This window comes from Balaenoptera ricei, chromosome 2, assembly GCF_028023285.1.
Source record: "Balaenoptera ricei isolate mBalRic1 chromosome 2, mBalRic1.hap2, whole genome shotgun sequence".
Classification (NCBI taxonomy): Eukaryota; Metazoa; Chordata; class Mammalia; order Artiodactyla; family Balaenopteridae; genus Balaenoptera; species Balaenoptera ricei.
In genome coordinates, this window is record NC_082640.1 from 138,420,419 (window position 1) to 138,435,094 (window position 14,676).

A 14,676-nucleotide genomic window follows, 5' to 3' on the forward strand; every position below is an offset into this window, starting at 1 on the left:
TAAAGTGCACAGGCTCAGCAGTTGTGGCATGCGGGCTTAGATGCCTTGCGGCATGTGGGATCTTAGTTCCCCGACCAGGGATTGAACCCACGTCCCCTGTATTGGAAGGTGGAATCTTAACCACTGGACCACCAGGAAAGTCCCTAAATTATCCCTTTAAAGTAATCAAACACCAACACCTGAATCCAAAGATTTCTTTAATGTACTTCTAGGCAGTATTCTTGTTGAAACTTTCCTACTTTTAATGTTCTTTATTAATCCTTTGCCATTCCTCTTAGCATACCAGATTTTTTAATTTGGGGGAGAAATTTCCCCCAAAAGCTGTCCTAGGCCTTCTTCTCATTCTACATGCTTCCCTTGGATGATCACATTTACTCTTTAAGGTATCAACTACAACCATTATATCTAATAACTCTCAAATTTATATCTCTAGTCCAAACTTTTCTCCCCAAGCTATAACCACATATCTAACTCCTAATGAGACTTCTCCATTTGGAAATCTGGTACAACATTAAAATTACCATATACAAAACTGAACTCACCTTTCTTCCCAAATCTGATCTTTAGTATTTCTATCTCAACAAGTAGCACTTTTATATCCACCCAGCTGTTCAAGTCAAAATCTGGGAGTAACGCTTTTATCATGCCCCTCCCTCATTTCTACATCCAATCACCAACTCTCTCATATAATTCTTTAATTAGTTCAGTCTTTCCCATCCTTTCCCTACCATCCTATTACAAAACATCAGTATCTCTATCCTGGATAACTTCAACAGTCTCTTAACAGGACTTTAGGAATGAAAACACCACTCTGAAGTCAGAGATCTTTAAAGAAAAAAAAATGCACATCTGATTACATCACTCCCTTACCCTTTAATGGTTGCTACTGCCCTTAAAGCCCCCAATTTTTTTCATTTGAAATGTCTAGCTTTGTGACCTCGTCTCCCACCAAATTCCTTCCTTGTTTTCTGCTCGAACAGACTAACTTTTCTTTAGTTCCTCAAGTATACCACACTCTCTCTTATCACTAGGGTTTTCAAACATGCTATTATTCCTTTTGCTCAGAACACTTCTGACTGGTCTTTTAATTACTATTTATCCTTCAGGCTTTCATCTTACATATTGCTTCTACAGTGAGTCCTTTCCTGTCCCTAAAATATGCCTGCATAGCACCCTGTATTTCCCATTTTGTAACAGTTATCACACTTGCAAATTATTTGTTGGTATTTCTAAATTTCCTTTGAGACCATTCTGTAAGTTCTTTGAAGATTGGGATCATGTCAATCTCATGCACTATTGTGTCTCCAACTGCCTGGAACAAGGTTTTGCATTTCAAGGACTAAAAACTATGGCGATATCATTAAACAGAAATAGAGAATTCCAAAGGTAAGAGTGGATTTAGGAAGCCTGGCAAAATTGTGTGGGGAATGAAAGAGGAGTTTAGTTATTTACATAACCAGTGAAACACTAATTGAGGAATCAAGTAATATCTAATGCTTCATTTAAACTATAACAATTTGAACAATTTTGAGTTTTTAAGAGATTAAAATCTTATTATTAATTATTACAAGTCTGCAAATGATGGTTTAAGTAAAAAAAAAATCTATGTATGGCTGGTTTATTTAATATTTTCAATTAAAGTTCACTTAACAGTCAATAAAATATTCACTGGGTACCTTATGACATGACAAGACTATGTTATATACTAGACAATGATTAGTTTGCAAAGACTGTTTAATGACTATTTGTATTAAGTACATATATAGAAATGATGGTATATTAACTAAGAGTAGGTTCTAAAGTCAGTTTGCCTGGATCCAAATCTTGGTTCCACTACTTGCTAGGCATATGATCTTGGGCAAATGAAATTACTTCTATTCTTTCTCCTTCATTTCTTATTTGTAAAATGGGGATAGTAATAGTACATATTGCCAAGGACTGTTTTGAGTATTAGATGAGTTAACATGGAAATTATTTAGCCTAATACTTGGTACACGAAGACTACCCAATGAGTGTTTCGTAGTTATCATGATACTTATACAATATAATTTAAAACTTAAGTACCTGAGGTAGAAAATTTCCTTCTATAAATGATAACACATAAAGTTTAGTCCTATAGTCTCACCAGAACTGAAGACAGAGGTATAAAGGGAAATAAAGGCATAAAGAGAAATGAAGAGACAGAAATAAAAAGGAATCATAAAAGAGAGAAAGAGATACCAGTGAAAAAATACATTTGTTCTATATATAGAGAGGCATAAACAGGTACCCGACAATGGGCAGAAGTCCCTCATTCCTGATTTACAAGTTGTGTTGTTAAATATATTCAAAATAATTCTACATATTTTCAGAGAAGACAAGCATAGTTATGAATAGCTCTATATGTAATTACATAAGAAATAATAGTTTTGAATAAGTATTAGAAAATATAGCTTTTTCTATGGGAACCTCAGCTTAATTTAAAAAAATGATTTGTATTCTGTTTATGATCTGTGTAACAGAAAAACTAAAAAAAAATGACCACATGGATTTCTAGGGAGTCTCTTTTGTGAAAAATAATATGTACATGTGCTCTGGCTAAACTTTTGTTCTCTTAGTGCAAAGCAATGCTCCTAAAACCTGTATTGTCTTGGAAAAGATCAGACTCTCACTACAGAAGCTGAGGTCTAGGGAGAAAACACTTGTGGATTTCGGGAGGAAAAAGGCACAGATGTGATTCTAATTGTAGATACCTCTTAATAACTTTAAGCAAACCAACTAAGAAAACAAAATGTTATAGTGCTAAGAAGAACAGTAATCCTAGTTCCTTCCCAAAACTAGGATTAAGAAAAGTATCAATTGGTAATTATGAGGACAAGTGTAGTTTACATTGCTAATTAATCTTTGTTACTAAATCTGTTTTAACTAACTTAAAAGAGTGAATTAAAAAACAAAGTCTAAGGCTACATTAAACATTTATTTTCAAATATTAGACTGCAAGCATTCCTTACCTCAAAGTCATCATCATCTCCTTCGGTGTAATGTGCATGGTTGTCTGGATTATTCACTTTGTCCAACAGTTCAACTGCTAGGGCCCTAGAGAGACCTGGCTGTCCTACAAATGTATGCTAAGTAAAAACAAAACAAAACAAAACTTCATGAGTATGCTTTTATATCTATGGCTCATAGAAATGGCTATTTGTTATTTTCCATTCAGTAACTATCAGAGACAAGCATATGGAAGCCTACTAATGCAAATAAATTAGGGAATGTATTAGTAAAACTACTACTGTTAATCAGAGAATTCATAATTATATATAAAGCTAAAGAACCACTGTGAGGTAAATTTATAACGTGAATAATTTCTCTATTTAAAGTTAACCAATCCATGTTAGGTTGTCAAATTACAACCTTGGCTATAACAATGACATTTATTATGCATGTCATTATAATAATATGCAAATGAATACTGAGGTACAGTCCATATCACAATAAGAAAAAAAGCATCTATGTTTGCATAAATTTAATTCAATAAAATTATGTTAATATAGAAAGATACATAATTAAATTTTATAACATTTAAATAAAGTTTTCTTAGATTGTTATAATCAACTTTTTCTAATATAAAAGTATTTTATAAAGACATGCACACATAAGAGCATTCTACAAATTTACATAAGAAGCCAAGAAAAGCAATTAATTTTATTTATTTATTTTTTAAACATCTTTATTAGAGTATAATTGTTTACAGTGGTGTGTTAGATTCTGCTGTACAACAAAGTCAATCTGCTATACATATACATATATTCCCATATCTCCTCCCTCTTGCGTCTCCCTCCCACCCTCCCTATCCCACCCCTCTACGTGGACACAAAGCACCGAGCTGTTCTCCCTGTGCTATGCGGCTAAAGCAATTAATTTTAGATGAAAGCAACATTTTTAAGAGTTTTCTCTAAGGCAGGGGTTGGCAAACTACCGTCCATGGGTAAAATCTGGTGCACTGCCTCCTTCTGTAAATAAAGTTTTATTGGGTGTTAAAGCCATACCCTTCACGTATACTGTCTATGGCTGCTTTTGTGTTACCACGGCAAAACTGAGGAGATGCAGCAGAGACTGTATGGCCCACAAAGCATAAAATATATACTATTTGGCTCATTACAGAATGTTTGCTGACCCCTGCTGTAAGAGATCACTAACATTTTTATAATAAAAATCTAAATACTATTGTTCTAGTGATACGTCTAATTACTGCATGACTACAGAAAATACTCCTATAAATTCAATGACTTACAGTCAGAAGTCTTTCAGCGGTTGGTCTTTTTTTGGGGTTTTTGGTTAGTGCTATTTTGACAAAATTATGGAATGTTGATGACCTTCAAATAAAAAGAGACACGTACAAAAATATTTCACTAATATTAGTTCTTTGGTGTTACTAAATAAAATTAACTTACAAGCAGTTAGAAAGACTGAAACACATGATTTTTTTTCTTTGGCTTCTTAGCTCTATATAAGCCAAAAAACTAAACCCAAAGCACAGTATATTCCTTGGAGAATATACCAGCTTCATCTCTTAAGTAAAATGCAATAAGTCAACAGAACACTAATATATAATCTCTAAAACATACACTAAAAACTAGAAATGGGTAGGTGTGTCATCTATAAGGTTTATAACCTTGTGTTCTAGGTACCACTTAGGAGTCAAAATGACCTTTTCTCATTGCCTAATTTATACAGTATGTAAATGTTTTGTTATATCCAAATTGTTGGGTGGCATGAGGTAGGGTGAGTAATGTAAGAGACTATTTAAACCCTTAAAAAGTCACTGAATTTCTCAGGAACATGGTGAAAGAGGAGGGAGCGATCTCTGTAAACAGATGAGTTTTCCTGCTATCTGTATTGATGAAATGGGAAAGGAAGAAGATATAAATTAAAGGAATCTGGGAATTCCCTGGCGGTCCAGTGGTTAGGACTCGGCGCTTTCACTGTTGTGGGCCCGGGTTTGATCCCTGGTCGGGAAACGAAGATCCCGCAAGCTGAGCAGCCAAAAAATTAATTAATTAATTAAGGGAATCATATTTTGATTATGAACTAAAGGCAAAGAGAGGTACTGCCGAGATTCCATTGGAGGAGGGACTGGGCAAGAACCAAAGAGAATAACCTTAATCATTACCAATGACAGCAACAACACAGCAGTTCTCTTCAGAGAAATCAAATCGCTACATTACATTTGGTAGCTTGTGGCACACATATCATGGAGTGAGAAGGTACCTGAGACTGGCAAAGGTACTCCAATGGTAATGACTGTTCTGGAATCTGACTATGAACGCAGTTGTTTTAGCTAACAGTTATTTATTCCTGAATGAATATTCAGTCATTCCTGGCATAAAGTCCTCCAGTTCCAGTTGTTTAGGAACTTAGGCTAACAAGGAATAGGAAGAAACCCACGTCAATACAAAGGAATACAGCTAGCAGAAGGATATAAACTCCTTTACTTCTACAGTGTGATTTGCCTTTCATTCCTGGCATTATCCCCAGAATAGCCTGGCTCCTAAATAATACTATGTACATACAGACAGGCTAATAAACATAAAAAAGTGGTTTAGGGCTTCCCTGGTGGCGCAGTGGTTGAGAATCTGCCTGCCAATGAAGGGGACACGGGTTCGAGCCCTGGTCTGGGAAGATCCCACATGCCGCGGAGCAACTGGGCCCGTGAGCCACAACTACTGAGCCTGCGCGTCTGGAGCCTGTGCTCCACAACAAGAGAGGCTGCGATAGTGAGAGGCCCGCGCACCGTGATGAAGAGTGGCCCCCACTTGCCACAACTAGAGGAAGCCCTCGCACAGAAACGAAGACCCAACACAGCCATAAATAAATAAATTAATTAATTTTTTAAAAAAAGTGGTTTAGAACTTGTTTTGGGGACAGGCCTCTTAGAATCTGAAATAAGATACGGACTGTCTCCCCAGAAAAAATGAATACACATAAAGAATTCTGGGGGCTCATGGATTTCCCAAGATCTCCCAAGAGATGCATGTAATCTAGATGAAGAATTACTGAATTTAAGAATTTGGAAACTTTTATTTCCACAGTTTCTTTTATTAAATGTATGGAAAGACATTACTAGAAAAACAATTTTCAATTTTTCCCATCTAATTGAAGATGTCCTTACGGACTGTAATAGGCAAACTGCTTTACTTTGTACGAGAAACAAAAGATTAGGATGCAAATAAGTAATAACCTTTTGAATGTCAGGGAAAGAAGTAGAGAAAAGCCAGTAGGGATTGATCTTAAATGTCACTGTATCTGGGAAATCTTCTCCTATTACTTCTCATGGAAGTCAACATGTAATTAATGGAAGTAAAGGAATACAGGGCAAAATATGAATCTCCAAAATCTTAATATATATATTCATTTCAAATCATTTCCTCAGCACACTTCCTATTCAAGCTGCCAAAAACTAATAAATGCTCAGAGTTTTATGAGAGAAGTACATTATAAAGGAACACTGACCAGAAAATAAACCTAGATCCTTGCAATAGCTCTGCAAGTAAATTATATGTGTAACTTCAGGGAAACTGTTTAATGCCTCTGGGTTTCAGTTTCACCACTTTTAAAATAAGGGAATTGAACCTCTGTCCCTTTCAGCCATAAAATGCTATAAATCTATATATATTCTATAACTCACCATTTTGTTTTGTCCTTTAGTTTCGGAGGCTGAAAATTACTTTTTGACATTAAGAAGAGGGCCCTGGAATAAAAATTTCAGTTAAAGAGCAATACAAAACACCTTTATTATTACATTGAATAATCAGAATCATATTCTGTAATGAATTTATGCAAGATTACTACACATGTAGGTACTCATGACAACTGATATGGAATATGGAAATTAATATTTTATATTTTGGATACCCTATGAAAAATTTCTCCTGGTTACAGAGAGGATCTTTAAGTTTCCAACAAGCTCTTATTCACATGGCAAAGTGACCAAATGTTTGAGAAGGTTTTTATTACCATACCATTACATATATAACTAGTGTTATATCTTAAGCACAAGTCTATATAACTGTGTATCATTCTGTAACACACAGAGATGATACGCTGCTCTAACATTAGGTTGTATGTTTAACCAAAGATTAGCCTCTACAATTATTTTGGGTGAATAGGCAAATTATACCCACTTCCTAGTCTGTTTCCCCTTTTGGACAATAATTTTCCACATTCTCTTGTTATGAATGATACAGAAATCAACCTACAAGAGGACTTTCCTTCTCGATGAATTTACCTTTGACCAATTTTTTTAATGGACTATGGGGCTAGACGGATGGAGGATTTAAGAAGGAAGTTTTATTTCACTATTTCCTACAAAACCCCATATTTCCAAGTAAACTCCTTAGTCTTTTTTTTTAAATACCAAAGATATTTTCTCTTTTTTAAAATTAAATGATTCATATATAAAGGAAAACCTTAAAAGAAAAAAAGCCTGATTCCTCCCACCTTAAGACATTATTTAAAATGTTCTGCTTTTCTTTTCAGTCTTTATCTAAATATTAACCAATTACTAAATTATTATAATAGGTAATATTATGTTCTGCTTTTTTCACTAATAATCAATTTTCCATGTTGCTTTGGTTTATATATATATATATATTTGCTGCCCTTAACTGCTAAATAATTTGCTTAACAATTCACCAACGAATGGACATTTAGATTTTCCCCTGTAATCCCTAAGTGAATAATTCTTAGCTTCTTCTTTTCTTAAATTATTTCCTAAGTATAACTTTCCCAATAGTGGAATCAGTACAACATTTTTATTGCCCATAACAAATAACATCTAAATTATTTTCCTAAAGGTCTGTACTTAAGAGCATTTCAGCTAAAAGCAGATACCTTTGAACTTATATATCTTTAGGTACTTGTGAGGTTAAATAGTCTTCCATGTTTCTTTAGTATCTGGTACTTGCTCATAAACAATTTATCTTTTGCTCTTAGACTCTTTGAATGAGCTACCTACGTAATATATAGTAATCTGCTGTCTATCATATGTTAGGAGAACACTCTCCTTATTTTGTTGATTTTCTTTTTAACTTTATACTATTTACAATAAAAGTTTAAATTGTAGCCCAATTTATTTTTTCCTTCAAATATTAAAAACCCCTTCACAGTCTCTCAAATATTTTTTTGAGATAATATACTCTAAAATATAAATGATTATACTAAGCATCTACCTGCTCCTTATCCCTAGACAAAGTAAAAAGAAACAAAATCAAATGAGAATAGAAAAAAAACCTCATTTGCATTGTATCATCTGTTTATAGATCCACTTAGGACAAAAAAAAACATTTTTAATTAATAGAAGAATAAACAAAGACTTAAAAAGACTTTTTTAATGATAACTGCTATATCCTAGTATGATTTTTAAAGGAAATTTGTTACACGCTTCAGACAGTATAGATGATTCACTCTATGTTGTCTTAGAAGTAGCAATACAAGAGAGATCAGGTTTTAAGTAAGATTATCCCTAAGTCCCTCAGAACACTTTCACTATTTCAACATACTTTAAAATGAGCCTGGAATACCCAAGTTATGAGTATTTCACTCTCCCTGAAGACCTTACTAGTAACTGCATAATTGTAAATACTGAGAACACCTCATGGGATGAAGATCAAACATAGGTGGCTGAAGTTCTCCAAGTTCAATTGCTGTTATTCCTACTGCCCAGATATCACAGAGTTGGTTGTAGCCACCATTCTTTTCTACTGCTGCAACTTCTGGGGCCATCCTAGAAGGAATCAATTAATATAACATTTTTATTTTTAAAAAATGGTATGAAATCTGTTCTTTGTTATATTCACTAGACTTCTTGGAGGGAAAGAGGCTGAGAGGCATTTACTAGGAAAGAAGAAACTTAACTAGAAAAGACTTAATATAAGACCACATATATACACAGATACACACACTCTTTTAAAACTTATTATTTAAAAATTTCGAATCTTCTCCTCTGAATACTGTTGCTCTGAGGAAAAGCTGTGTTGTCTTACTTTAGTTTCTGTTTTGTGAATCTTGTTTTATAACATGGGAAAAGAAAAAGAACACCTTAATCTCTGTGAAGGTCAGAGAAAAGCTCCCAAAGGAAGAGAGATTTATAGAATGAATTAGCAGGGAGCTAAGGGGGCTTGAGGAACCTGGACATTTTAGTCAGAGGAAACAAGTACAAATGCAGGGGGACAGGAGAGCACGGAACACCTGGAAAGGTGATAGGACAGTGCTACTCAATGTATGATCTACAGACAGGTATGGGGCCATAAACAGCTTGTTATCAGTCTGTGATAAGTGCAGAAACTGAGAGTAGGTATTCTCATCCAGATAAATGATCATTTTTTTAGTAATTTATTTTTAATTTATTTTATAAAGGTATTAGTCTGTGATGGACAGAAAATGAAAAAAAAATAAAACAAGGTCATTCATCACAGTTTGAGAGGGTCTAGAACGTATTCAGAAAATAAACCTCAGAGACAGAGGCTAGATAATGAATGGTCTACTGATTATATAAGGAAGTTTAGACTTTACTATAAAAATGAAAGATTTAATTATGACATAAAACTCATGGCAACATGAAGGATAGTGTGAGAGGAGGTGAAACCAGAATCAGGTAGATGAGTTAGAAGACTACCTGAAAAACACAAGGGAAAAATAAAGGACTTTTCAAAGGCAGTGGCAGGGGGGATAGAATGAAAGGGGCTGACTGAAGAGATTGATTTGAGTATAAAATGCTTGTGGATACTGAAGTAGTGCTATTACCAAACAACTGTTGAGTATATATAAGACTGGAGGTCAATTGAGTAGCTGAGTTGGAGTTATCTATTTGGGAGTCAATGGAGTATAATGATGGCATCTGAAGTTATAAAGCATAGATGATATTGCTCAGGGGACATACTCTTTTATTTTTTGAATGTTTATAATTTTTAAATTATTTTTTATTTATGTTGAATATCCACAAGGTAGAAGTTGTTTTTATGTGCACTTAGGTTGCACAAACTTATATAACACAATGTCTCTCAACTTAAGTATGGTTAAGGATATAAAACACCTATATGAAAAATGCAACATGTAGATGTACATGCTACATGCAAGTACTACATACATAATAATGGGTATAGGATTAAAGAGAAGAAAATGATCACCATGGAACAAGATGATTACAGGCAAGTTTCACAGAGTAAGGAAGTTGAGCTGGAATCCAGAGAAAACATATAGATTTCATCTCCTGTGCCCACTAGAATCAGTGGTGGCTAACTGAGCGCCAAATTGACCAGGACTGTTGTCAACAGTCGTGAGCCTATCCACTAACCATTCATCTTTTACAACATGATTTTTAATATCAGCAACTTATCCCATTGACTTGAATGACTGTACATAATTTCCTTATAATTCCTGTTACATATGCATACTTTCAATTTTTCATTATTAAAGTAATGTGATAAAGCTTTTCATATATCAATTTATGCCTCTCTGATAAATTACTACAAGCAGAATTGAGACTAAAGAACATAAACATTGCTTAAGGTTTTTGAAAAACATTACTGCCAAATTATCCTTCAAAACTGTTCTACTAACTTCCACTTTCACTGTCAAATATTTAGTGACAGTCATAGGTATTACCCATGATTCCAAATATTTTTTAATTTGATAGAAAAGATTATCATTGTTTATTTAATGTACAGTTTTGGTCATCATTGGGGGAAACAATTTTCATATTTTATGAGATTTCATATATTTTAATAACTGCTTCTAATTAGCAGAAACATTCTTTTTATTGAATTGTTAAGAACTTATATATTAACGATATTAAAACCTAATTTGTCATATTTTATTTCTTGATTTGTTACTTGCCTTTTACTTTTGTTTAAGCTGGTAGACATATAGAAGCTTTAAATTTTCATGTAGTTAAATCTATCAAACAAATCTAGCAATGTTTTATACTTTTATGCCAAGAAAGGCTTACTCAACTCTTGAAGCAGTCAGTCACTGACAGTTCTTTTGGTTTCATCTTTATATTTAACAATTTCCATACACAACTTTTGAAAATCGAAGTGAGGATTTTTATTGTATAACTTGTGAATTTTATTTTTAAAGAAAAAGTATTAGCAATGTGAGTTTTAAAGCTTTATATAGGGCTTCCCTGATGGTGCAGTGGTTAAGAGTCCACCTGCCAATGCAGGGGACACGGGTGCGAGCCCTGGTCTGGGAGGATCCCACATGCCATGAAGCAACTGAGCATGTGCGCCACAACTACTGAGCCTGCGCTCTAGAGCCCACGAGCCACAACTACTGAGACCACGTGCTACAACTACTGAAGCGTGTGCGCCTAGAGCCTGTGCTCCGCAACAAGAGAAGCCACAGCAATGAGAAGCCCACTCATCCCAATGAAGAGTAGCCCCTGCTCGCCACAACTAGAGAAAGCCCGTGCGCAGCAACAAAGACCCAACGCAGCCCCCCCTCAAAAAAAACCCTTTATATAAAAACTTGCTAATGAGATAAAAAGACTGAACACATCAAATCTAGTATAAACATCATCCCTGATCAATAACTCTTTGAGGTTCCATCTACAATTTATTTTGGCATTAGGTATGAAGTATGGAGCTACTTTAAAATTCTTTCCAAATAATAAATTATCCAAGCACTGTATATTAAAGAATCCAATCTTTCACATAAACTTTAAATGTCACTTTTTATAATACTGATTAAATTATTTTACACACTAAGGTTTATTACTAGGCTTTTTATTATATTTCAATTATCTAACTTCTTTAATGAAAGCAGTGTTTTAGAAAGATTATTTTGTTAGTAATTGGTAGGATGCATTAGAAGTAGGGTGGCTGGTGAGGACTAATGGTAGTGTAGGATGCATGACTTTTAACAAGAAAGTAAAGTCCTAGATTAAAATAGAAGCAATACCAAAGAAAGGGTAATAAAATGCAAAAGATTATAATGCAATTTTCTTTTGAAAATCTCCTACCTATGAGTCCTCTCAACACAGCATCTGAGGGACAGTAGGAATTATTAGCACTTTAACACAGGGAAAGCTGGACAATGGAGATGAGTACCAAAATTCCCTAACCCAATCAGACCTATGATAGTGTCAAGGAACATGCAAGTCTCCAGACTCCAGTCAAGTATGAATTGTATTACTAAGCAACAATGCTGATCACTAACCTTGAAGAAATAAAAATGCACAAAATTCAATTATAATAATATCTTACCAATAAGGGGTGCCAATGAAAGATTTTCTCTTGGCAATGGTAGCTGTTATTTTTGCAGCCACACCAAAGTCAGCTGGTGGGGAAAAAAACAGAACAGAAAATTTTGGTTTTCAATAAAACCACCACCATTTCTATATTTCACACTCAGGGATGCCATTATTAATAATTCAGATAGTAATACTAAAGAAATGTATATATACTGAATACCTAAATCTCTTCTTGCTTAGTTCAAAACATAATCATTAAAAGAAAATAACTTATTGGTACTTTATTAGAATGAAAACATACTTTATTAAGAACACAGATAATAAAAAAATTTCCATTACAGGTACCTTGAGTTAAGTTGGAAAAAAAAAAATCCACTTGGATTGCTTTTATTCTAACACAACCAGGTTAGAATTTTGGTGCTATTCTTAAAAGTCTCTTTTTCTATGTATAAACTTCTCTTATTGCTGTTAAACATGGTTGTAAAAAACTAAAGACTCATATAGTTCATTTTTGTCATTTAACACATTAGGGGATTTTACTCTTATTCTTCTTAAACTATTAATTTTGATGACTGAATAATGTTCCATAAGTTGATTTATCACAGTTTAACAGTTTTGCTACTGCTAGACCTATGTTTCCATTTTTTCCCTATTATAAATAATGTTATGATTAATACTTCAGTGAATATGGATTTTTTATCTTTAGGATTAACTTCCTTAAACTGAATAAAGCAAAATTACTGGGTCAAAAGATGAACATTATTGTGGCTCTTCATGTGAATATTAAATTTGTATAATGTTATTCTCATTTAAAATTATACTAAAATTTTTTGAAAAAAAATTTTAGGAATATGAAATAACATACCTAATTTTACATCACCATGATCTGTTAATAAAATATTTGCACCCTAAAACAAAAATACAAATACCATTAAATTAGCATCATAAAATTCCTTTCAATAAAATTATCAATTTAGACATATTGAATTTATTTTTTATTATTATTATTCTTTTATTGAGGTGTAGTTGATTTACAGTGTTGTGCTAATCCCTGCTGTACAGCAGAGTGACTCAGTTATACACATAGAGACATTCTTTTTTTTTTAATCTTCTTTTCCATTATGGTTTATCTTAGGATGCTGAATATAGTTCCCTGTGCTATACAGTAGAACCTTGTTTATCCATGCTATATATAATAGTTTGCATCTGCTAATCCCAAACTCCCAGTCCTCCCCTCCCCCACCACCCTCCCCCTAGGCAACCACAGGTCTGTTCTCTATGCCTTTGAGTCTTAAACACAGAGTTTAAATTGAGTTAAATAAACTTACCTTGATATCTCTATGCATTTTGCCTTTAGTATGCAAATATGCAAGACCCTGAAGTTTAAAAAAAAAATTATGCATTAGCAAAACTACAAACTTCATATCTAAATTTCTACTTAAAGATCTTATTGAATAAGAAAAACTAGAATGTCCTTTATTTGAGGGGAAAACACCTAGATGTGTTTCTTCTTATTAATCAATGTTTATTGTATTTTAAGACCTTTGAATTCATTTTCTGATAAAAATCAGAAATATTTTACTATAACACCCGTCACCACAATCAAGATAATGAACATATTCATCACTCCCAAAAGTTCCTCCCACACATAAACACTGATATACTTTGTTGCGATAAATACTTTCAAAATTGTCTAGAGTTTTACGTAAATGGAATCATACAGTATATTCTTTTTCATCTGGCTTCTTTCATTCACAATAATTAATCTGACATTCCTTGTTAATGTGTTATCAATATTTCATTCTTTTGTATTACTGAGTAGCATTCCACTGTACAGATATTACAGAATTTGTTTATTTATTCACTTGTTGATAGACATTTGGGTTGCTGGGTTGTTTCCAGCTTTTGGCTATTATATATAAACCTGCTTTGAAGATTTATGTCAAGTATTTGTATGATTTTTCCCTCTTGGGTAAATACCTAGGAGTATAATGGCTGGATCAGATGGTGGTACAAGTTTAAACTTTTAGGCAACTGCCAAACTGTCTTCCACAGCAGCTGTACTGTTTTACATTGAAACTAGCAGTGTATGAGAGTTCCAGTTAATCCACATTCTCACCAACCTTCCGAAGGTCAGTCTTTTTAATTTTAGCCATTCTAATTGGTATGTAGTGGTATCTCATTGTAGTTTTAATTCACACTTTTCTAATAACTAATGATATTGAGCATCTTTTCCATGTCCTTATTTGCCATCTATACAGCTTCTTTAGTGAAGCATCTGTTTAAATCTTTTGTCCATTTGTTTATTTGGTGGTTGTTTTCCTATTATTGAGTTTTGAGAGTTCTTTATATACTCTGGATACAAGTCCTTAATCAGATTGATACTTTGCAAATATCTTCCTCTGGCCTGCAGCTTGTCTTTTTATTCTCTTAACAGTGTGTCTTGA

At 33.6% G+C, this 14,676-nt stretch overlaps 1 protein-coding gene across 1 annotated transcript in view; it reads right to left on the reverse strand.

Annotated features, from left to right (window-relative positions):
* MAP4K5 (mitogen-activated protein kinase kinase kinase kinase 5) overlaps positions 1-14,676 on the reverse strand; it is a 144,627-nt gene that overhangs the window by 63,406 nt on the left and 66,545 nt on the right. Inside the window, exons 7-13 of the mRNA XM_059914200.1 lie at positions 13,558-13,605; positions 13,095-13,137; positions 12,243-12,315; positions 8,630-8,761; positions 6,665-6,727; positions 4,271-4,352; positions 2,991-3,107 (exon numbers count right to left, since the gene is read on the reverse strand). Coding sequence (XP_059770183.1) covers positions 2,991-3,107; positions 4,271-4,352; positions 6,665-6,727; positions 8,630-8,761; positions 12,243-12,315; positions 13,095-13,137; positions 13,558-13,605 — 558 coding nt within the window. The remainder of the gene's footprint in view (positions 1-2,990; positions 3,108-4,270; positions 4,353-6,664; positions 6,728-8,629; positions 8,762-12,242; positions 12,316-13,094; positions 13,138-13,557; positions 13,606-14,676) is intronic.